The sequence below is a fragment of the Rhinopithecus bieti genome, unplaced genomic scaffold, assembly GCF_001698545.2.
Source record: "Rhinopithecus bieti isolate Rb0 unplaced genomic scaffold, ASM169854v2 scaffold_11964, whole genome shotgun sequence".
NCBI lineage: Eukaryota > Metazoa > Chordata > Mammalia > Primates > Cercopithecidae > Rhinopithecus > Rhinopithecus bieti.
In genome coordinates this window covers 683,494-708,479 of record NW_016807677.1, presented here as the reverse complement: position 1 = coordinate 708,479, position 24,986 = coordinate 683,494, and the positions used below count along the sequence as shown (strand labels likewise).

Here is a 24,986-nt window from a genome sequence, read left to right as displayed (position 1 = left end):
GGCAAACTGTTCCTAGTCCCTTTGCCACCTGGTCCCCAAAACCAAGTGTTTGGGAGAAAAGCCCAGTGAGGAACATGCTGCTGGCCTGGCCGAATACCAGGGGCCTGTGTCCATCCTGGAAGGAACCAACCAGAATCCCTGGTGCCTTCTGCAGCTCAGTCCATGTCCCTTGCCCAAATGTTCCTATCTGTTAAGTAGAGAAGCACCCTCCCCGCCAACACCCCATTCTTGGAAGGACTCAGGCTCCAGGGATAGACATTCTTTTAAACCAAGGGAACTTTGGTGCTGTTGAATACCAGCCACCTTTGTTTAACGCTGCCACCTCTGGTCTGACTTCTCTCCCAAATGGCAGCTGTCATCCCTTAAACCATTAGAACGACCAATATCAAGGTCCTCTTGGCGTATTCCTAACTACTAACCACTGGTGAGGGTCTCTGGATCACCAGGGAGCAGACAGGAATGAGACGGAAACCAAGAGAAAAGTAGGACGCAACTACCTAAGTATGTCTTTGCCATTCAGCAAGTTGAGGTTTTTCTTGCTGAAAAGGGTTAGCCAGCCTGTCTCTCTTTGCAGTGGCCCTTAATTAGGAGGAAGAGACAGATGGGGGGTGGGGAGGCGGGGGGAGGTTCTGAGAGAGCAGGAGAGGCTAGAGCGGTTGAGAAACTAGCAGAGTGTGGTGGTGGGAACATGCAGCCAGAAGTGGGGCTCGAACCTCAGGGTAGGAAGAGGAAGGTAAGCCTGGTAAGCCTCCTAGGAGAGAGAGAGAGAGAGGTGCAAGGGAGGGAGGGAGAGATGCAAAGAGACAGAAGAACGGAGAACAAGGGAGGAAAAAAAGGCCTGTCTTGGACAGTGGAGCCCCTAGCCAGGAGGTTGCCTTTGGTCCTAAACTTCTTAGGGCTGCTTTGGCACATGTAAATAGGATCCAGCAGTATGTAGACGGGACATGAGCCACCTGACCCTTCTCACAGCCACCCTTCTCCATGAATTGCATGAGGGCAGACTGACCAGCTGTCATCTATTCTTTCTGAGTCCAGAGGAGGCAAAAGAAATGTCTAATCCAACACCCCCGTGCAAAGAACAGGCAACATCCGCATGACAGTCAGCCTTGGGAGCTTCCAGGGTTGTCTTCATCTCCAAAATAATCGAGAGCCCTCCAAGAAGTAGGTGTTCAGTCACCCTGTCTCAGGGTGGGCAGAGTCCCCAGGGAGCTGGGGAAGGCAAAGGGATGAAACATCTGTGGGGGAACAAGTGTGGGTTAGACAACATTCCCCTTGTGAGACAGGGGCGTTGAGGCCCTCAGATGCTGGAGATCTGGCAGCACCAATGGGATTACCAGGCAAGGAGCACCTAGGGTTCCAGTTAAGATCCTGGCAAAGCTTCAGCCTACCCTGCCCTGAACCCCTGAATAAAGCCACACTCGAGGGATTTTCAGGGGAGACAGTTTATTGTCGCCAGTAGACCCAAACAATAAGACAAATTGCAAAAGAAACTCAGTCTGCTCCCAAAAGCAGATACATCCCAGCAGTCGGGTCATAGAGGGCCATCTCAGTTTCTCTCCCCTTCCAACCACCCCTTCCAACCTCTCTATAGCACACACAACCAAGAAAGTGCATATGTAGTTGGGTTTTCCCCTCCAAGTGCACAAAGCGCAAGAACATTCCAAAATTTGCCTTTGGTGAATCAACTCAAAACACTGAGAAGTGATTACACCTCCCCACACACACACAGTGTAACTTTTGGGGTGGGTGTGGTGAGATGTTTGATATTTGTATATATAATATATCTATACCTATAGAGAGAGACTATGTACAGTGCATCAGCAAGCTTCAATAAAGGAAGACGCCAGCAAGAGGCACAGCAAGAGACACAGGCTGTCCATCCTGAAGACATAAGTAGGAAGGAAGATTACTTGCTTCATCACCCGTTAACTGCACCAAGCCATTCCTATGGCCTGGGACTATCCTTTTGGACCTGCCCAGTATTTTCAATTGTCTGTCTGCTTAACCTTACCTTGCAAATATTTACCAGCCCAACCTTCCCAAGGAGACTCGCAGAGATAAATATGGATCCGATCAGCTTTTCCTTTTTATAAACTGGAAATAACTGAAGAGTCCCATAGCTAAGGGGCAGATAGCTATTTCCAAAGCCAGTTCCAAGGCACCTCAAGGCATTTCAGTCCTGAAAAATTGTGCTTTGTTCTTATAAGCTAAATCCCATGGGTTAGCCGCCCGTCTCTCTTTGCAGTGGCCCTTAATTAGGAGGAAAAGACAGATTGGGGGGAGGGGGGGAGGGGAGCAGGGGGAGATTCTGAAAGAGCAGGAGAGGCTGGAGCAGTTGAGAAAGTCAGCAGACTGAAACCAGCAGAGCATGGTGGTGGGAACATGCAGCCAGAAGTGGGGCTCGAACTCCATGGTAGGAAGAGGAAAAACTTGTCAGCATAAGTTAGGAAACAGGGTAGAGAAATGGCCGCTGTGGAAACATCTCACTGGTTTTCCACCTCTACTTACAGAAGCCCCATTTTGCTCCCAACCTCACCGTCCTGGGGGAGACAGCTCTATGAGTCCTCTGGAGGAGATTCTAAGAGGCTCCAGAAGAAAATGCATATGCGGGCTGAGCACCTGGGACAGAGATAGCTCCTGACCCAGCCCCATCTGCCGGGGCCCTGAGGCCCATGAAGAGACATTGCTTTTCCTGGGCCCCAACTGGTCAGGGCAGAGGGAAAAAAGACTCCAGAAATCTTGGGCTTCTTGATGGAGAGTTAGAACTTCTTAGAATACACTAGGAAAGCCTGCAAAAAATTCCCCTAAATGCTATGGATCCTGGAGAAAGAGAAGTTCCCAATATCAGCACAGATCCTAACTCATCCTGGGAGAGAAGGACACTTTAAGAGTGACCAAAAAAATGAAATCTGCAAGCTGCAGAAATGTATACAACCACTCTTGGTCTCAGCTGGCATGAGGTGCCCACCACCCACCTCTCTGCCCCCAGCTGGCTGGCTCGAGTATGGGCAGTGTCCATCTGCTGCAGGCATCCTGGTGGCTTAGCCCACCCACATTGGCAGTGTGTTGATTGGCAGTTAGGTACTGAGCTGATGAGTTTAGCATTTCCAGATGGGCTTGACTCACTCACCTCACCCAGGTGTTACCAGGCTGGTTGCCCATCCCCCACTCTGTGCCCACTCTGCCTGGCCTCTGCACCCTTGACCCTGTTGTATCGCCCCTCTTCCCTGCTGTTTCTCCCTTCCCAGGGCCCAGATTCTAGAATCTCTTCATCTTCCCCAATTGTAGCCTTGGAAGCAGTGTCTTGCAAAGGTGGAATTAGATGCACCAAAAAGTTAATCTTGGTCCCTACAGTGCCAACCTGGCAGTCCCCAATGCTTATGGCTTTGTGTATGTCCCCAGTGCCTGGCACAGTGCCTGGCACATAATAGATGCTCAATGAATGGTTGCTGAATTGAAGCGAATTAAGCTGAATCTCCCAGATGATATTGCTCTCTCCCCAAATTGGCCATCTGATGGGCAGAGGCAGGGATTGGTCCCTGAGACTGTCACAGTCCTGTCTCCACCCCCTTTCCTAGACTTATTCCCTACCCTGGGCACCTGACTCCCTGAGCAGGGGTGGGGCTGAGCTCCTGGAAAGGCTGGGAAGTGCTGGGGCAGGGAATGCGGCATTTGCCAGCAGCTGCGCCCTTCATGCTTGCTCCCTCCCTCCCTGCTTCCCTCCACTCCTCCTCAGTCCTGGCCAGAGGGGCTGGGCTCCTGGGACGGGGGCAGGGCTAGAGGAGCCCACCCCTCCACCTTGCCCCATCATGGACCAGGCCCCAGAGGCCCCTCCCACCTGGAAAACGATGGCTCTGTTGATTCAAACTGGAGACTGAGGAGCCAGAGCCGGGGGCAGGATCCTCAGTTTCCCCATTTGTAAGTGAGTGACTTGGCTAGTTGATGTCAGGATCTTCCAAGGTCGTGTTCTCAGAGTCAGTGTTTCTGTCTCTTGCTCCTTCTCTCAGGCCTAACCAATTTCCATTGAATGTGAGTGTAATGGCAGTGATGGTTGGCTCCCTTTTTTTGTTTTTGGGACAGAGTCTCTCTATGTCGCCCAGGCTGGAGTGCAGTGGTGTAATCTCAGTTCACTGCAACCTCTGCTTCCCAGGCTCAAGTGATTCTCCTGCCTCAGCCTCCCAAGTAGCTGGGATTACAGGCACACGCCACCATGCCCAGCTAATTTTGTGTTTTTAGTAGAGATGGGGTTTTACCATGTTGGCCAGGCTGGTCTTGAACTCCTGACCTCAGGTGATCCACTCGCCTCGGCCTCCCAAAGTGCTGGGATTACAGGCGTGGGCCACCGTGCCCGGCCTACAATTGCCATTTTTGTCCCTATGAAGGGAGTTGTTGGGAGAGGAGCGAGTAGCGTGGCCACAGATGGGACAGGGCTGCCACTGGGGACTCAGGTTCCAAGGCCTCCCCTCATGCCGGCCTCAGACTTTCCCTTCCCTCTCTGCAGCTAAAAGCCAGGTGGAAATCCCACCAAGGGCAACTGGGAGAGTTCTCACTGAAGCCCCAAAGAAAGCTGCCCCACCCTGCGCATGGCCTCCTCATTTCCCAGCCTTGGCTGCCCCTGCCAGGTGAGGGTGGTTACCCCAGGGAGAAGTCAGAGCCTGCAGCAACCTGCATTCACCATGGGGCCCACCCCTCAGGCCCTCAGCTGACTTCGAAACTGGCCTCTGTTGGTGGGTGCCCTCTGTGGAACCTGGCCCCCTACCTGGAACTGCTCTTCCAGTCTGGCTTCATCCACAGTCCCAAGGGATTAGGAGCCAACGGGAGCCCCAAGGAGGCCACTAGCAATGGAAACGAGGGCCCGACACAGCCTCCCGGGCCAGGGCACATGTCCAGCTTTGCCTGCAGCCCTGGCTTTCCTTCAGTGCCCTGGAATGCACAGTCATCCCTTTAACATGCCCCTCCAAATTTCAGGAACTCATCGTCACCTCCAGCCTGACGGCTGCTCTGGGCTGGGAGCAGGGGAGGAGCACAGCCATGCCAGGCCAAGCCCTCCTGAGGGAGCTCTGTCAGCACAGGAAAGCCCTCCCTCCCAACCAGGTCCTCTCTGAAGCCACTGCCAGGCTAAGCACTGGGCAGGTGGACAGCGGCCTCCTCCTCCACCCCTGCCCACCCACTCCCTTCTCTCTGGGGACCCTCACACGTACCTCCTGCCTCCCCCAGGGACTGGCAGGTGGGAGCCCTTTCTCTCCTCTCCCCAGGGCCCACACGTCCCAGAGCATGGCAGGTTTCTCAGATGGAAGACAGTGGGTCACTCTTGGTGCAGGGTGGGAGATACGAAGTGGAGGGTTCAGGAGGCCCCAGGTGGGCCCTGGGGTCCTAGGTCACGGGAAGCACACCAAGAGCGGGCAGGCAGGGTCACTGTACAGGGCAGAGAGGGGAGGAGACGGGACACAGGAGACTGCAGGGCCGGCCACCCACTACTTGGCGCCATCATCCGGGTTGCCCTCGCCATCCGTCTTGCCCTCCTCCTCGGTCTTCAGGTCATCTGTGCTCAGCTTCTGCTCCTTTTTTCTCCTCACACACTTGACCACCATCAGCACCAAGATGACCACAGCCAGGAAGCCCCCGACAGAGGCACCCACAATCACGGCCACTGTGGAGTCCCGCTCAGGGGGCTCTGGAAAGGAAGGGGAGCCACTGAGCACCAGGGCTGGGTAAGGGGCCTCCCCCAGTACCCCACTACCCCACTACCCATGGCATGCGTGGAACCACCCTGACTTTACTCTCCTCCACAGACAGGACTTTAGCAAAGCCAAAAAGCAATCCAGGTGACTGACCCGGAAGCGCTCCCCCACCCTTAAATCCCAGGACACCCAAAGGCCCCAGAGGAGGTAGTATGATGAAGTATTTAAGAGCACGAACTTTAAGATCAAACCAGACCCAAATTTGAGTCCTGATTGTACAACTTATGAATTGCATGACTTTAAGTAACTTATCCTCTCTAACCTCAGTTTTCTAACCTGTAAAATGGGGTTCATAATAATACCTTCCTCAAAGGTTTTCATGAGGATGAAATAATGCATAAACAGAGCTTAGTCCTATGACTGAGACATAGAGGTGCCCAATAAATGAAAGCTGCCATCATCACCGTCATTATTATTGTTGTTGTTGTCATCTGAAACAGGGTCTTGCTCTGTTGCCCAAGCTGGAGTGCAGTGGCGCAATCATGATTTGCTGCAGCCTCGACCTGCTGGGCTCAGGTGATCCTCTCACCTCAGCCCCCCAAGTAGCTAGGAGTATAGGTGCCAGCCACCATGCCCAGCTAATTTTTGCATTTTCTGTAGAGATGGAGTTTTGCCATATTGCCCAGGCTGGTCTCGAGCTCCTGAGCTCAAGCTATCTGCCTGCCTCAGCTTCCCAAAGTGCTGTGATTACAAGTGTGAGCCATCACGCCCAGCCCCATCATTAAGACCGGGATTATAGTCTATATCATTACCAGGACTCTCTGGGACATGTTCCCAGGTTCTTGAGGACTAGAGGGAAGAAAATGGATTCCTTCTACGTAGCACAAATGGTTGCTCCCACGCTCAGGAAGGCATGGCCTCCCCAAAGTGCCCTGAGCGAGTGCTGCTGAGAGTAGGTGGGTGGGAAAGGGCAGGGCCCCGCAGCTGGCACCCCAGCCTTCACCTTCCATGATGACCTGCAGATGGATCTTGCCATGGCCCCGGTGGCGGTCAGGGGGGTTCATGATGTAGCAGTTGTAAATCCCCTCGTCCTCAGGCTGCACGTTTCTCAGCATCACAGACACATCGTACTTGCTGGGGTTCCCCGAGAACTCCACGCGGTCTTGAAACCGCTCCAGCTTCAGGTTAATGATCTTCATGCGGAACTGGAGGAACTGGGGATGGAGTGAGGGACAGGATGGGCGGATGGGCGGCTGAATGAGCAAGCAACTACAAGGACAGCGAGGATGCCTCCTCTTCCCATCCACCCTTTTCCTGGGGAAGAGAGGCAGTTACCTCTAGGAGGCACCTGGGTGTGCAGCACACCTTGTGTCAAAGCCTCCAGAGCACGCAGCCCACCCAGGGTCCTCTGGGGCCCTAGTCCAGCGCAGGGGCTGGTGGTGGGATGGGAGCTTCATGCTGCAGGGCTCCTGCCTCCTCCCCCACTCCCGCCTTCAGCCCAGGACTCACCATCTCCTCGGAGCAGTTGTTGCACCCCTGGTAAGTCCAGTTCAGGGAGAACTGTTTGTGGTTCACTGTGTAGCAGGAGTTGAAGGTGCAGGGCAGGCGGGCGTCAGAGCCATTGAGGACATTGAGGGTGGCAGGTACTGTGACCTCCATGCTCCGTCCTGGTGGCACTGCAGACGAAGGCACAAGCTGGTGAGGAGTCTGGCTGGAAGGGCTGGGGAGGGGCAAGCCCTCTGTGCCTGAGGGTGTTGGGGGATGAGGCAGAGCAGAGCAACGGGCAGAGGACTGGGTCCTCAACAGCTCCAGTTAGTCAGGAGGTGGGAGTTATTGTTATTTGCAACAGGGTCTCTGTTGCCCAAACTGGAGTGCAGTGGCGCAATCATGATTCACTGCAGCCTCAACCTGCTGGGCTCAGGTGATCTTCTCACCTCAGCCTCCCAAGTAGCTGGGAGTACAGGTGCAAGCCACATGGAATTGGGCTTTGTTCTTCCTGGCAGGGGCCCACTCAGCCTCCCCAGTCCATACTCCTAGAGTGGGCAGGCACATATGGGGCACCAGATATGGTCTTTGAGGCAAAGTGGGGTGGCAGAGCAGGTAGGGGAGGAGAGAGATCAAATCATCAAGTCATCTATCTGTCAAGCCAGGGGCAGCCAAATGGCCCCAAGCCTTTTCCAGAACCACTGTTAGGCAACCCCCACCCCCACCACACTTGCCCCACTTCTATCATATGCTAGCAGAAGACCACAGACAAGGGGCTTCACTATGCTTACCTCAGTTTCCCCCTTATTCTCACCACTTCGAACCATCTTTGCTGGGCCAAAGCCCTTCCAGCTGAAACTGCAGGGCTCCCCTGCAGTTCTGTTCTCAGGGCAGCAGCTTGAGAACAGCTGGAGATTTGGAAGGCCTCGCTCTCCATATCCCAGGGACAGAGCAAAGCTGTGTCCCAGCACAGCCCAGCCCCCTACCTTCCTCAGGCTTGTGACAGACAAGAAAGAGGGCAGACAAGCTGTGGGAGGGAAGAGGTGCCCCAGAAGGTGAGGCACCATTCCAAGGACCAGCTGATGGGTCTACAGGGACAGGAGTCCCTCTTGGAGATGTCAGACCTGGAGACACCACGGCAAGGAGCTGCTACAGGAGGGCAGGGTGGGAGCTGCTGGTTCTGTGGAGGAGTCCTATTAGGAACACCAGATGTAGGCCAGGAGACCTTGGTGCTGGGGCTGAGAAAGGCCTGTCCCACTCTGACATTCTAAGCAGGACAGAGCCTATAGGGAGGTGAGCGAGGGGCCTGGGACAAGATACTTAAGGGGCATCCACTCTCTGGTCATGGAACTACCTCCTTAAATGTCACACCCTAGGCACCTCACTGGACTCACCTGAGCCCTGGCCTTCATTCCAAGATGCTCTGCCCATATCCTCAAGAACCTTATCTCAGAAGATTCCCTTTATTTATGGAGGATAAACAGCAGTGTTCGGCGTCATTCATTCACTCATTTACCAAATATTTATAAATCACCTACTGTGTGCCAGGCACTTAGTCTAGGCCCTGGGGGTTACTGCTGTGAACAGGACAGGCAGAGTCACTGCATCATGAAGCTTATATTCTGGGAAGAAGGATAAACATCAACAAGGAAAAAAATCATGGAGTTGTAGGTTAGAGACACACGGCAAGGTAGAGGGGCATTGTCTGACGTCGGGTGGGCAGCGAAGACTGCTCTGAGGGGTCACGCAGGCAGTGCCACCTGAAGTGAGGGAGTGAGCCGGCTGAAGTTTTGAGGGAGTCGAGTTCCCAGGCAGGGGTACTCCCAGGAGCCAAGTCCCAGTGACTGGAAGGAGCTTCGTGTGCCTGAGGCAGAGGGAGCAGAGTGACCGAGGGGGTGCATGGTGAGACCTGAGGTCTGAGAGTAAGGCAGGGACCAGCTCACAAAGGCTTTGTGGGCCAGGATGCGGAATTAGGAGTTTCCTCTTTGTAGTGTGATAGGAGGTCCCTGCAGGGTTGGGGAGTGCTGGGAGGCTGTCCAGGCGAGCCCAGTAGTGGCTGATGTGGGAATAGCATAGACAAGGGGATGCGACTAGACTTGGGTTCAATCCCAGCTCCAGCATCAGAAGCTGGGAGAGTGGGGGCTGCTCCTTTGTAAAATGCAGCAGGGTTGTTTCCATAATGAAAATAAGCAGTAAGTATTCAGCAAATGGTAGCTGCTATTATCCTCAATTCTCCCCAAGTTCTGCCTTGCAAACAGGAAGGGCTTCTAGGGGAGCATCTGGCCTGGCCTGAGGGCACCTTGGAGACTGTCCCCTCCAGCCAGTCCTTAGGAATTGGCAAACAGCCCAGGCCTGCAGGGCTCCTATTTTTCAAACTTTTTTTTTTTTTTCCTGCACAAAGCTGCAGAAGCAGCTGCCCTGCAGCCTGCTGGGAAACCAACCTCTGCCTGGAGCACCCTTCTGCCGGCCCCGCCCCTGGCCCGAGTGATCAGGGCAAGTGGTAGGACTTAAGAACCAGAGATTCTCTGAACTGGAAGCAGCCCTGGATGGAGGGGTAGGCATGGGGACCTCATCTGTTCTCCAAGCTGGGAGACAGGTGTCACCATCTGCGTTTTCTCGAGGAGGAGCCCAGGGCTGAGGATTCCAGGTGTGAGCTTAAGTGCTCATTAGGGGAGTACGGCCTGGGGAGGATGAGTGGGCCCCTGCCAGGAAGAACAAAGCCCAATTCCATCTCCTGCACTTTTATCACCATTCTGAAAGCATCTGGCACCGCACCAGCCAAGGAGGAGGTGTGCAGAAAATGCCAACAGCATCTCTATCTGCAGAGGCACAGAGCTCTGAGGGAAGGCATTGGCAGTGCCTGTCCTGAGCTTACCTCCCATCCCAGGAATGTGCTGCCCCTCTAGCTCTTCCCTTGGGAGGTCGATCATCTTCCCAGGGGCTCCTCAGGCCAAAAAGTCTGCGTTCTGTGAAACCGGCAGACCCTGCGCCGACCTCTGCCCGCCCCCTCCACCAAGCCCAAGGCAGTGCTCCAGATTAGAACTTGAACTCCACCATCTCGAAGGAGCTAGCACCCTGCGGTGGAGGAGGGCAGGGTAGAGAGGAGTGCGGGGGCGCCTTTTCTGGCCCGCAGGACTGGGGCAGCCAGAGAGGTGCAATGCGGGCTCCCCCTCCCCACCCTGCAGCGCGGCACTGCAGAAGGTACCGGGCGGAACACGCGTGCCCTCTAGTGGTCACAGAGGTCAAACGTCAAGTTCCATCCGGCGAGGGAGTGTGGGATCCGGAGCCAGAGTTGGAGCTGAGATCAGAAACCGTAGATCTAGCCCCATTGTTTTACCGATGAGGAAAGAGAGGCCATGAGAGCCACACGCAGAGAATAGGGACAAGCTGAGGCCAGAATCATGGTTCCTAGCCCCTCATCCAAGATCCCCACGTGAGCCTGTGACCTTACCAGAATCCCAGCAGCTTTAGGGTGCTGGGCCTCAGACCTTCCGCCAGTCCGGGCCCTCATTAAAGACGAGGGGGGCATGGCTTAAAAAGATCACAGCTCTGAGCAAAACTCTGGTCTCTTGATTAACTGTCCTGCTTCAGGAAAGCACCTGAATGCATGGCCAAGGCCACAGAAAGGACTTCCCAGCCACAAACCCTTACAAAATGCTTACAACGAGCCAGGCACTGTCTAAGCACTCTACATATATCACCTCATTTAATACTAACAAAACCCTGTTATCACTCCCACATTCCGGATGAGGAAGATGCAGCACAAAGAAGTTAAGAGACGAACCCAAGTTCACGGCTAGTAAGAGGCGAAGCTAGAATCTGAATCTAGCCTGCCTGGCTCCAGGCAGGGTTGAGGCACTGAAGCTGAGTGGGGAACTGAGCCCCATCCCAAGGCATCTGGGGTACCAGATCTCTTGCCGACTATATGGCAGGTCCAACTCCAGGCAGGCCGGCCAGCAGGGAATGGTTGCATTTAAAGGAACCTCCATACAAGGAAGGCACGCAGTCTTCCTGGTTGTCCCATTTGAGACCAGGTCTGGGGCCTGTGTCTCCTGATTTTCAACTCACAGAAGGAAAATGATCATCAATGGGATGTGACTTCTGATCTTAGATCCAAAACGTCAGCAGTGGCGGGCCCCCTGCTGTCTCCAAGGCACATCTGGGCCCTCAGGCACCGTGTCATCCACTGTTCTAACTAGCCCATCTTGCAGAGACTATGAAAATTTGCTCATCCGCCAAATGCTATCTCTTGCAGAGACTGGAAGTTAATCTCTTCACTCGTCTTTCCACCCTACAGCAAACTATGAGGTAATTATTTCCTCCTTTTTTTTTTTTTTTTTTTTTTTTAAGTGTCTAAACAGATGAACTGTCTCCCAGGGCAGCTCCTGCCTCCCAGGTGAGTGTGGCATCCAGCCCGTATCTCCGCACCTGCACTGCCGTACCATCCAGACCCTTCCTGCTCCAGGGCCTCCCCAGCCCCGGCCACTCCAGTCCATCCCCGTGCAGCCAGGAGCAGCCCACCCTCATCACTCCTCACCTCCAAACCTCCAACGGCTATCCACCGCTTTCAGGATCGAGTCCAGGCTCCTGGGCACGGCTTCCAAGCCCTTTGCCATCTGAGGGCAAACTTATACCCTAGCCTCATCTCCTGCCAGCCCCCAGCCCCCCAGGTCTCCTTCACTCCAGTGACCCCAGTTCTGATTTTTTCTGAAAACACCACCTTGCTTCCCTTTTCCATGACTTTGCACATATTTTTGCTTCAGGTTGGGAAGCTCATTTGCCTTCCTGTCCCTGGGGCCCTCCTACTTACCCTTCAGGTCCCAGCTCACAGGGCATTAGCCTCGGTGACTGTTTCCCCAGTGTCCTTGTCCTCACTCAAGCCCTGTTCCTATCTCTTCCACATGACTTGGGGGCAGAATGGCAGGATAGTTAACCCCCCAGTGCCTCAGTTTCCTCATCTGTAATATAGCCGACAATAAGCCCAACTTCATAGGGCTGTCGTAAGGATTAAGTGACTTACTATCTGCATGAAGTTCAGCACAGTGCCTAGCACATGGCCTGGACAAAAGTTAGCTGCGACTCTGATGATCATTATTGCTATTATTGTTACCATACATACAATGTTGTCTTGTTATTATTTGTTTACGGGCCTGTTTCCCTCAAGAGGCTCCGGGAAACTGATTCTTATTCATCTTGGTATCCCTGGTACCCAGGACAGTGGGTGGCACAGAGTGGGGCTCAATAAAGTCTACTAAAGGAAGAAGAGACAGCTTTCTCGCCATGTCTGGGTCCCTGCCACCACAAGCAGCAGATATGTGCATTGGGCCAGAGTGAGGACCAGACTTCACTTTCTCTTTTCTTTCTCTCTTTCTCTTTCTTTCTTTCTTTCTCTTTCTTTCTTTCTTTCTTTCTTTCTTTCTTTCTTTCTTTCTTTCTTTCTTTCTTTCTTTCTTTCTTTCTTTCTTTTCTTTTCTTTTCTTTCTTTCTTTCTCTTTTTCTCTCTTTCTTTCTCTCTTTCTCTCTCTCTCTCTCTTTCTCTCTTTCTCTCTTTCTCTCTTTCTTTCTTTCTTTTCTTTCTTTCTTTCTTTCTTGACAGGGTTTGGCTCTGTTGCCCACCCTGGAGTGCAGTGGTGTGATCACGGCTCACTGCAGCCTGGAACTCTTGATACTTCTACCTCAGCATCCTGGAACAGTTAGGACTACAGGCACACGCCACCATGCCTGGCTCATTTTTCTTTTTTTCTTTTCTTTCTTTTTTTTTTTTTTTTTTATAGAGACAGGGTCTTGCTATGTTGCCCAGGCTGGTCTCCAACTCCTGGCCTTAAGCGATCCTCCCACCTTAACCTCCTAAAGCACTGGGATACAGGCACGAGCCACCGTGCTCAGCCCAGACTCCACTTTCTATGCCTCCCCTAACATAATCCATACATTGGTAAGCAGGCCAGTGACTGTGGAGTTAACGGTCTCAAGAAAAACTTGAGGGAAGTCCAGTCATTTGAATTGTTTCTAGCTAAAATTAGCCTCATATGCTTCTGTTGTAGGTACAGTTGATTGCCCACCTGCCCTTTCTCTTATGGCCCTCTTCTCTTATGGCCACCTCCATAGTCATCCCCACAAGCCCAGCCCCGACAGAGTCCCCTCCCTCATCACTTGTGGCATCCTCCATCCCGGGGATCGATGCTACTGCAACACCACCAAAGTTCCATTGTCAACTCAGCCCTCAGCATTGGAGTGCCAGGGACATGCCTCATTGCAGCACCAATCAAGTTCAAGTTCAGGATCCCCATTCCTGCATCCTCTCCCACTCAGCTTTGCAGAAGCTTTAGCTGCCTCCCACCACCATCTCCCCACCCCCAACACTCAGACCTCTTCATCCCAGACTCCCTCTTCCTTGCCCTAGCCCAGGGCTCTGGGTCCTGGTCACTGAGCCCCCTTTCTAACTTTACTTAGCCATGGCTCTCACCAGGCGGCTTCCCTCCTGCAGGAAGCGCTTCCTAACTCCTGAGGGAGGGGTCCTGTCCTCCATTTGGGGCTCCTTGCAACAGTCCACTCACCCAACTCCCCCTCTTTCAGCGTGTCCTGAGACTGATCAATTAGGTACTGTTAATACAGCAGTGCCATTTCTTGAACATTGGGGGCAGTAGAATCCAACGTTTAAGAGAATGTGGTGAAGTCAGACACAGGGAGTTCAAATCTCAGCTCCCGTTACCCGTTACCATAGTCATCTGTTTCCTCCCTGTAACCTGAGGTATAATAGAATCTACCTCAGATTGCTGTGAGGGCTGAACAAGACACAGTGCCTGGGCTCACAAAAAGCATTCTTACATTAGCCATTCTTGAGTTCCTGCCGTGCCCAGATCACAAACACGCCAGGCAGTAGGCGTTCTTTAGTTTACCCGGGAGGGAACTGAAGCTCAGAGGGGTTGAGTAATTTGCCTGTGGTCATTACGTAAATGACAAAGGTGGCTTGAAACCCAGGTCCTGCCGGAGATTCCATAGCATTCCTGCCCTGATGTTAATATGCCAAGTAACTCAGCAAAGCAGGCTGGCAGGGCCTCTGCACTGTCTGTGTTTAGCACTCCTACCCCAAACCCAGCACATCACGCCACAGAAAGAGAGAGAGGCTTTGTGGTGGCCAATATTTCCATCAAGTCCTTGGACTTGACTCTCAGTTGCTGCTCCAGCAATAAGTAAGTTTAGGAGCAAGAACGAAACTCTACAAAGCAGGCTTGCAAATAACTTCCCCACCAGGAAGTCTGTGAGTGGTCAAATACAAAATTAATATTTGGGGCCACTTGACAGGACAGTCTGCAAGACTGGGCTGGGCAGTTCTGAGGCTGGATTTAAAGGGCTGCAACCTCGCTCAGCCCGTGGGTTCCATTTTTTCCTGAATCTCTACACCTGGCCCCTCCTCCATTCCATCGGGCCCAAGCCAAAGGTGCCTTCTCCATCACTGCGTGCCTCAGCAGGTCTCCTCCCAATCCAGACATCATTCCCCAAGCCCGCTTCCCACCTACTCCCACACACGTTCCAACAGATCAGTGAGACCGAGTGCCAGGAAGCCAGACCCAGACTCAACTTTCTGCCACCACTTCCCCCGCACACTCTCCTAACACCCTAAATCCACCAGGATCAAGGTTCCGAAAAGAAGCCCCTTAAGGGAACATTAAGTCCCAGGACCCCACATTTGCGGCAGCTACAAAGGAAAAAAAAATCCCTGAAGAGACTGCAGGTCAATCCACTCTCTGCCCCACCCCCACATTGGTCCACTTAGGGGAAATCCAGAGAAGATTCACCTCCCTTGACCACTGTCAGCCCCCAGCAACACTCAGATCCCCTGACCCAACATTTCTGTGACTAAGTAGTCCCAGGGTTCTACACTCCCCAGCAACGTCCCTTCCAGTCCCCAGCACCTCCCCTCCCAAGGACACAGAGGGAAGGGCTAGCAATGTCTTCTTTCCTATCCCCTGCCCCCATCCTCTTCACGTTGCGGCTACACTTCTGAACCCTCGGGAGCATGCAGATGTGAGTCTAACTTACCCAAAGAGAAAAAGAGACTGAGCCCCGTGAGACTGAAGGCAGGGCGAGGTAGCCAGGCATCTCTGTGCATTTTCAGAGACTGAGATGTTAGTCGGGTGGGCTACGGGAGAGGGTGATTTGAGGGGGCGAGGACTACAGGGGAGGAATGGTTGGATGCTAAAAAAAAATGCACGGATGTACTTCAAAGACATATACAACATTAAGGAAGCTTTATTTCCATCTCTCTAATATGGCCGGCTTGTATGTTGCTGCTAAAAAGAGAGAGAGAGGGAGTGTGTAAAGGAGAGAGAGAGAGATGGAGGGAGAGAAGAGGGGGATGGGGTAAATATTGTGGTTGGTGGATTTCAAAAAGCAGGTGGGAGGGCATAAAAAAGTCATTTTGAAAAGAACGAAATCCCCAGAAGTTTTTACCCTCTAAAACAAGAAATAATACAAATCCTGCCTTTTTACTTCACTGGGATGATTGTTGGATTTTGAAAACTATTAGAGGAATCCATTTATTTTGAAGATTCTGGAAAGGGGAACACTTATTGTCATTTAAAAACAGGGAATGGTCCCATTTAAAGGAACCTCCATACAGGCTGGCGCAGTGGCTCACACCTGTAATCCCAGTACTTTGGGAGGCCGGATGGATCACTTGAGTCCAGGAGTTCAAGACCAGCCTGGGCAACATGGCAAAACCCATCTCTACTAAAAATACAAAATTTAGCCAGAAGTAAAGTCTCACGCCTGTAGTCCCAGCTACTGCACCACACTCCAGCCTGGGCCCAGCCCCCAAAGGAAAAAAAAAAAAAAAAACTAAAAAAAAGGAGATGCTTGTTCTTGTGTTATTGAAAAGGATTCAGGAAAGTGAGTTGGAGAGACTTTCAAGTGGTAATGATTTCCTCATTCTAGCATTTCCACTGAAAACAGAACATGTTGAAGCAGGCTGATAGAAAAATACCCAAGAGATCTTACAATCGAATGTAACACAGGCCTTTGGAGAAATCTGATCCAAACAAATCAACAGGAAAGAAAAGTTTTTGAGACAATTGGGAAAAGTTAAATATGGACTACATATTAGATTGTATTAATGAATCATTCCTAGTTTTGTTGGGTGTGATAAATGTGGTTTTGTCCTTTAGCATCTCTATCTGTTAAAGATACACGTGGATGGCCGGGCGGGGTGGCTCACACCTGTAATCCCAGAACTTTGGGAGGCCGAGGCAGGCAGATCACAAGGTCGGGAGTTCGAGACCAGCCTGGCCAGCATGATGAAACCCTGTCTCTATTAAAAATACAAAAAGTAGCCAGGCATGGTGGTGTGTGCCTGTAATCTCAGCTACATGGGAGGCTGAGGTAGGAGAATTGCTTGACCCGAGGGGGGAAGAGGTTGCAGTGAGCCAAGATCATGCCACTGCACTCCAGCCTGGGCGACAGAGTGACACTCTGTCTCAAAAATGACAACAACAGAACAAAAAAAAACAAAAAAAAAGACACATATTGGTGTGTTTATGGGTGAAATAATATGATGACTGGATTTGCTTTAAGATATTCAAAGAAGCCGGGTGCGGTGATTCACGCCTGTAATCCCAGCACTTTGGGAGACAGAGGCAGGCGGATCACTTGAGGTCAGGAGTTCGAGACCAGCCTGGCCAACATGGTGAAACCCTGTCTCTACTAAAAATACAAAAATTAGCCAGGTGTGGTGGCAGGTGCCTGTAATCCCAGCTACTCGGGGGGACTGAGGCAGGAGAACTGCTTGAACCTGGAAGGCAGAGGTTGCAGTGAATGGAGATTACTCCACTGCACCCCAGCCTGGGCCACAGAGGGAGACTGCATCTAAAAAAATAAAATAAAATTCAAAGTAAAAAAGAGATGGGAGAATAGGTGACACGAGACTAGATGTTTTGCTTAATAGTTGAAACTAGCTGGTGATGGGTGTAAATATAGTTCTCTCTTCTTTTGTGTATGTTTAAAACTTTTCTTTTGAAGAAGGAAGAAAAAATAAGCTAATGTCATAAGCAGGAGGACTTGGGGGGTGGAGTCCAAGGTGACCCTAAGCAGAGGTGACCCCCATACTCCTGGGGAGACAGTTAAGTAGGGCAGATATTTGCATGCAGCAGTCACCTGCATTTGTGATGGGCCCTTTGTGTACCAAACAGGGAACAACTAATACTTTTGAGCATAAACTCTGTGCTAAGCACTTTACATGTGATATCTCAATTTTTTATTTTTTTATTTTATTATTATTTTTTTAGACAGGGTCTCACTCTGTCACACGGGCTGGAGTGCAGTGGTGCAATCTCAGTTCACTGCAACCTCTGCCTTCTGGGTTCAAGCAATTCCTGTGTCTCAGCCTCCAGAGTAGCTGGAACTACATGCACATGCCACCACCCCCGGCTAATTTTTTTGTATTTTTAGTAAACACAGGGTTTCACCATGTTGGCCAGGCTGGTCTCGAACTCCTGACCTCAAGTGTTCCACCTGCATCAGCCTACCAAAGTGCTGGGAGTACAGGTGTGAGCCACCATGCCCAGCCAATGTCAGTTTAATCTTTTCTTTTCTTTTCTTTTCTTTTCTTTTCTTTTCTTTTTTCTTTTTTGAGATGGAGTCCCACTCTGTCACCCAGGCTGTAGTGCAGTGGCGCAATCTTGGCTCACTGCAACTTCTCCCTCCTGGGTTCAAGCGATTCTCCTGCCTCAGCCTCCTGAGTAGCTGGGATTACAGGTGCCTGCCACCATGCCTGGCTAATTTTTGTATTTTTAGTAGAGACGGAGTTTCACCATCTTGGCCAGGCTAGTCTTGAACTCCTGACCTCATGATCCACTCACCTTGGCCTACCAAAGTGCTGGGATTACAGGTGTGAGCCACCGTGCCCGGCCCTGTCAGTTTAACCTTAACCCTGGGATAGGTGATTTCTTTTTCCTTTTTCTTTTTTTTTAATTAATTTATTATTATTATCATTATTATTATTATTATTTTGAGATGGAGTCTCACTCTATGGCCCACATGCAGTGGCATGATCTTGGCTCACTGCAACCTCCGCTTCCCAGGTTCAAGTTATTTTCCTGCCTCAACCTCCTGAGTAGCTGGGTTTACAGGCTCCTGCCACCACGATTTCTTTTTTCTTTTTCTTTTTATTATTTTTTGTTGTCGTTCGGACAGAATCTTACTCTGGCCCAGGCTGGAGTGCAGTGGCACGATCTTGGCTCACTGCAACCGCCACCTCCCAAGTCCAAGTGATTCTCCTGCCTCAGCCTCCTAAGTAGCTGGGATTACAGGCTCCTGCCACCACACCCAACTAATTTTTGTATTTTTAGTCCAGACGGAGTTTCGCCATGTTGGTCAAGCTGGTCTCGAACTCCTGGCTTCAAGTGATCTTCCCGCTTCTGCCTCCCAAAGTGCTGAGATTACAGGCATGAGCCGCTGAGCCTGGCCTTTATTTTATTTATTTATTTATTTTGAGATGGAGTCTCACTCAGCTGCTTAGGCTGGAGTGCGGTGGTGTGATCTCGGCTCACTGCAACCAGCGTCTCCCAGGTTCAAGTGATTTTCCCTTCTCAGCCTCCTAAGTAGCTGGGATTACAGGCACCCATCATCATGCCTGGCTAATTTTTGTATTTTTAGTAGAGATGGGGTTTCACCACGTTGGCCAGGCTGGGCTCGAACTCCTGACCTCAGGTGATCCACCCGCCTCAGCCTCCCAAAGTGCTGGGATTACAGGCTTGAGCCACCGCGCCAGCCCTATTCTTTTTTTAATGGCAAATGAGGAAACAGAGGCTCATGGGGCTCAACTCACTCAGGTTTACATATGAGAGTTTAAGGGCAGAGTCAGGATTCAAACCAAGGTCTTCATGAAACCCTGGATGTCTCCAGCATTCCACATTGCTTAGCACCAAGGGAAGGAGACATGGAGCTACCCCCAGGTTGTCTAGAAAGGCACCGGGAAGAGAAGACCAGCAAGACATATGAAGCAATTAGCCTCCGCAGGTGACATAAAAGCAAGGGCTAAGAGGCAGGCTATGGAGGAAGAGTAAGGATCCAGCACAGTGCCTGGCTCAGGGCAGAAACTCCATCAGCAGGCGGTGAGTGACTGCACAGGGGCACAGCTGAATGAATTAATGAATCTGGAGAGGGAAGGGGGAAAGTCGACATTGTGGAGGAAATGAAATCCTGCCACGGCCTCTCAAGCTGTTCTGGGCTGGGGAGGAGCAAGGGGGCCAGGGCTTTGAGGCAGAGTTGCCAGAAGGCAGAAGGGTGGGTAGTCTAAAAGCCCTTTATGGTTGTCCCTGCCCAGATCACACACAGACTTTGTCCCCAAGTGCCTCTGTCCCATCCCTAGGGTCTGGCTCTGGCTGGCCCATTCACAGAACACAGGGCCCACGGGGCAGAATTGCAGGGAAGGAGAGGTGGGGCAGCATGGGAAGAAAAGTGTCCTTCAGTGGCCACACCTGGCCCCATCCCCAGTGCCCTCCGGCCTTGAGGTCCACCCCGCTGTCAGCAGCTCACAGCTGTGCCCCGAGGGATGGAATGACACAAGCCGGGCCTCAGCTCCCGCTTCGGCGTGCACTGCCAAGTCCTACTCCGCAGCACAGCCATCCATGCTGCCGCAGACACATGTCAGCCCTGCCCCGTTGCCAGAAATTTTTGGTTTGACGTAGCCGGCCTCCTCTTTTTTTCTTAATGCAGCAGAGGGTGCCCGTGAGGCCCAGAAACTGAAGGAAGCTGCTTGCCTGTCTCACTTGGTCTCACATTAGGTCCAGAAGCTTCTATTTTGGAGGCATCTGAGGCAAGAAGTGGATCCAGAAGATCTGTTTCTATCCAGAATTCAGCAAAGAGAAACTAGATGTCCAGACTTAGAACAGTCTTCATCCAACTCAGCTCCCCAGGACCAAGGGTCAGGAAGAGCCAGATCAAGGGCGAGGGGCAGTAGCAGGCAGAGCCAAGGGGGGAGAGGAGGAGAGCTACCCCGGAACTTCCCCACAACCCACTTGGGCCTCCAGACGCCCGTTTGCTCCGAAAGAGTAAGCCTGCCGGAGGAGCCAGTGAAAGTCTGGGAAGCAGCAGCTCTAAGCGGTGTTTTGCCGAATGAAGACACCAGTGTCAAAGATGCACTTTCTTAGGAGTGAAACCCTGTGGTTTTGGCATTTGTGCCCAGGGTTATTTATCAGTGAAGGTTTTATTAGACAGCGCTCAATTACCTACCCTGTTGGCAGAAGCAGTGTTACAAATAAATCAAAGAAAAGTAGTTTCCTTTTACCTTTGGAATGCCTCATTGAGGCTATAGAGAGCCTCCTTAGTTATTTACTGTAGAGCCTTACTTTTCAAAGTGTGGTCCCCAGGCCAGCATCATGGGTGTCACCTGGGAGTTTGTGAGAAAGGCAGCACTACAGGCCCCACCCTAGTCCCAAGGAATCCAAATCTGCACTTTTTTTTGAGACAGAGTCTGCGTCTGTCGCCCAGGCTGGAGTGTAGCGGCGCAATCTGAACTACAGGTGCCCGCCACCACGCCCAGCTAATTTTTTTGCGTTTTTAGTAGAGACGGGGGTTTCACCGTGTTAGCCAAGATGGTCTCGATCTCCTGACCTCGTGATCTGCCTGCCTCGGCCTCCCAAAGTGCTGGGATTACACTATGACTGCCCCGAATCTACACTTTTAACAAGATCTCCAGGTGATTCTTGAGCATATTAAAGCTTGAGAAGCAATGCCTTCAGCCAATATCAAAAGGTTTGCATACCATGAGCAAGGGGCCATGAGAAGCCAGGTTTGGGGGTTCAGGGAGTGGGGAGCAGGAAGCAGGAACAAGCCTCGGATGAAATGCTGGCCTCAGTGATCTGCAGAGCACTCCGCAGTCTGTTCATGAGCTGCGAGGTAGGGATTCATTTCACTCACCTTTCTTCTCTGCCCTACATGCCTCTGAAGCCCTTCCTTAACAGGCAAGGTTTCTCTAACCCCGCATGCGCCTCACGTCTCTGTATTTGCCTTCACCATTTTCTCTTATAGGAATGCCCTTTGTCTCCTGCCTGCAAGCTCATGGTCTCTCTTTAAAAATGTGCTCCAAAGTCACCTACTCCTGCTCTTCTAAATACCTCTTCTCTCTGCTCCTGTGACCCTGGGTACATTCACTCATTTGTCAATCAGATCTCTCAGTGAACAAACTCAAATATCTATGGAACAGCCCCTATATGCTAGACACTCAGCTAGGAACTAGAGACCAAGACATGAAGGAGATACAGCTCGCCCTTAGAGAGTTCACATTCTAGATAGGGAGATAAATGCATACACTCGCAATACAGCATGGTGAGTGCAGTCCCATCTACCGGAGACATGGGGACCCAGGGACATCTTATATTGAACTAACGGGAGTCAAAGAGTACTTTTATCAGTTACTTACCCATCTGACCTCCCCAACTAGACTGTAGTTCTTTAAGTACTGAGATTGCATCTTATTCTTCTGAGCATGCACTGGGGCTCTACTGGTCCTTGAGCAGATGAAAATGAGTGAATATCTACTTCACATCTGGGGAAGGGGCAGAAATTCCATCAGCCTGACCTCCCCAGTCAAGGTATGGTAGAACTGGGAATGGGAGCCAGGTCCAGCTGCTCCCTGCGCATGCTGTTCCCCTCCACTCCTTAGGAATTTCATTCGACAAGGGATTGTCCCCCTTGGGGTCAAATGCTACAAGGATCACAGAAAAGACCTAAAGCAGAATTTTTTTTTCCCCCTCAAACAGGGTCTCACTCTGTCGCGCAGGCTGGAGTGCAGTGGCGAGATCACGGTTTACTGCAACCTTCACCTCCCAGGCTCAAGTGATTCTTATGCCTCAGCCTCCAGGGTAGCTGAGACTACAGGTCTGTGCCACCACGCCTGGCTAATTTTTTTATTTTTAGTGGAGACAGGATTTCACTATGTTGGCCCGGCTGTTCTCAATCTCCTGGCCTCAAGTGATCCCCCTGCATCGGCCTCCCACAGTGTTGGGATTACAGGCATGAGCCACCGTGCCTGGCCTAAAGCAGAATTTCTAAGAGTTTGAGAGTTCTAAGAGAAAATGAGGTATCATGCCCATGCAACAATTAGAAGACAAGGAAAGACAAAAGCAGATCAAGTGCAGAGACATCTAGGAAGAGCTGAGAAGTAGATCACCCAGGTGGATGATCTAAAGCAGGGCCTTGAAGGAATGTTCATGTGGGGAGGCAGGAAGGAAAGGAAAGGGGCATCCAAGGCGAGAGTACACCAACAGCAGGAAAGACAACAATGCATGGAGCACAAGGTTCCTGTTATGGAAAAAAATGAGGGATGCAACATCACTGATCATCAGGGAAATGCAAATTAAAATCACAATGAGATATCACCTTTCTCCTGCAAGAATGGCCATAATTAAAAACTTATTGGTGTGAATGCAGTGAAAAGGGAATACTTTTACACTGCTGGTGGGAATATAAATTAGTACAACCACTATAGAAAACAGTGTGGATATTCCTTAAAGAACTAAAAGTAGGCTGGATGCAGTGGCTCACACCTGTAATCCCAGCACTTTGGGAGGCGGAGGCATGTGGATCACCGGGGGTCAGGAGTTCAAGTCCAGCCTGCCCAGCATGGCAAAACCCCATTTCTACTAAAAATACGAAAAATTAGCCAAGCGTGGTGGCAGGCACCTGTAATCCCAGCTACTCAAGAGTCTGAGGCAGGAGAATCACTTGAACACAGGAGGCGGAGGTTGCAGTGAGTCAAGATCATGCCACTGCACTTCAGTCTGGGTGACAAGAGTGGAACTCCATCTCAAAAAAAAAAACAAGAACTAAAAGTAGAACTACCGTTCAATCCAGCAGTCCCACTGCTAGATATCTACCCAAAGGAAAGGAAATCATTATATGGAAAAGACACATGGACATGTATGTTTATAGTAGCACAATTCACAACTGCAAAGATACGGAACCAACAGCAGTGCCCATCCACCACTGAGTGGATAAAGAAAATGTGGTGTATATATACACCATGGAATACTACTCAGCCATAGAAAGGGATGAAATAATGTCTTTTGCAGCAACTTGGATGGAGCTGGAGGCCGTTATTCTAAGTAAAGTAACTCAGGAATGGAAAACCAAACATGGTATGCTCTCACTTATAAGTGGGAGCTAAGCTATGAGGACTCAAAGGTGTAGGAGTGATGTAATGGACTTTGGGCACTCCGGAGGGTGGCTGTGAGGAGGTGGAGGATAAAAGACTGCATAGTGGATACAGTGTACACTGCTCAGGTGATGGGTGCACTAAAATCTCAGAAATCACCGCTAAAGAACTTATCCATGTAACCGAAAACCACTTCTTCCACAAAATCTATTGAAATAAAAAATACATATATCATTAAAACTTTTTTTTTTTTTTTGAGATGGAGTTTCACTTTTGTTGCCCAGGCTGGAGTGCAATGGCATGACCTCAGCTTTCTGCAACCTCTGCCTCCCAGGTTCAAGCAACTCTCCTGCCTCAGCCTCCAGAGTAGCTGGGATTACAGTTGCTCACCATCATGCCCAACTAATTTTTTGTATTTTTATTAGAGACGGGGGGGTTTCACCATGTTGGCCAGGCTGGTCTCGAACTCCTGACCTCAGGTGATCCACCAGCCTGGGCTTCCCAAATTGCTGGGATTATAGGCATGAGCCACTGCACCTGGCCTAAAACTTTTTTTTTAATGAAGTATAGATGGGCAGACAAGATGGCACCAACACACAGAATGCCATGAACATACAAGGCAGAGTTCATCCAGCTTTGAAAGTTCTCAGACGGGTAAATCACTATGGCTCGCACCATCTATGAAATGAGAAAGGTCTCAGCTTTCTGAGAAAACTTTAAGTTCCCTTATTTTTTGAAGAAGAGATGTTTTGGTAGTTGGGTTTTACAGAAGTGGTCATGGATTGCCTGACCTCCCTAGACCACATCTGCAAACTAGCTGGCCAGAACAGAAGGTCAGTGGTCCTGGGAAACTTTGTTTATGCTGAATTAAGAGGATAACTGCAACCTAAGGTTCTGCAGCTCTAAATAACTGAGCTAACTCAGTGGCTGCCTCCAACCACACACACACAGAGCTAGTGTTTTATGAAGGAAAATGGCCAATTACCAACAGACAGGTGAGAATACCGACTAGTCAAAAGGGAGAAAAGGACACTGGTGGAGGACAAACCAGGAACAGATAACTAAAGGTCTGGCAGAAGGCTGCAGCCCTTTTATTTATTTATTTATTTATTTTGAGCCTGAGTTTCGCTATTGTTGCCCAGGCTGAAGTACAATGGCGCAATCTCAGCTCAGCACAACCTCTGCCTCCAAAGTGAAAGCATTCTTCTGCCTCAGTCTCCCAAGTGGCTGGGATTACAGGCATGCGCCACTACGCCCAGCTAATTTTTTTTTTTTAATGCAAGTACCTTTTTTATTTTTTAATTTATTTGTTCACGTTCATCATAAATTTGTTTAATGTAAAATAAACAAATCCTTGACAAGGGTTTAACAGGATTTTCAACATCTGTGCAGATAAATGTAATTTATTCCTAAAGAAAAAACAGTTAAGAACATGCCAGGAAACCTGCTTTTAACATTTTTGTTACTATGCAGCCATAAAAAAGGATGAGTTTGCGTCCTTTGTAGGGACATGGATGCAGCTGGAAACCATCATTCTTAGCAAACTATCACAAGAACAGAAAACCAAACACCGCATGTTCTCACTCATAGGTGGGAACTGAACAATGAGATCACTTGGACTCGGGAAGGGGAACATCACACACTGGGGCCTATCATGGGGAGGGGGGAGG

The 24,986-nt window shown here is 50.7% G+C and overlaps 1 protein-coding gene across 1 annotated transcript; it reads right to left on the bottom strand.

The window, feature by feature from the left end:
- Positions 1–1,424: 1,424 nt before the first annotated feature.
- SCN2B (sodium voltage-gated channel beta subunit 2) lies at positions 1,425–15,515 on the bottom strand. Its single transcript, XM_017883269.1, has 4 exons — positions 15,207–15,515; positions 7,191–7,357; positions 6,685–6,895; positions 1,425–5,674 (listed from the first exon to the last, which is right to left on the bottom strand). The coding sequence occupies exons 1-4, from the start codon at positions 15,274–15,276 to the stop codon at positions 5,475–5,477; spliced, it is 648 nt and encodes a 215-aa protein (XP_017738758.1). The 5' UTR covers positions 15,277–15,515; the 3' UTR covers positions 1,425–5,474.
- Positions 15,516–24,986: the final 9,471 nt, after the last annotated feature.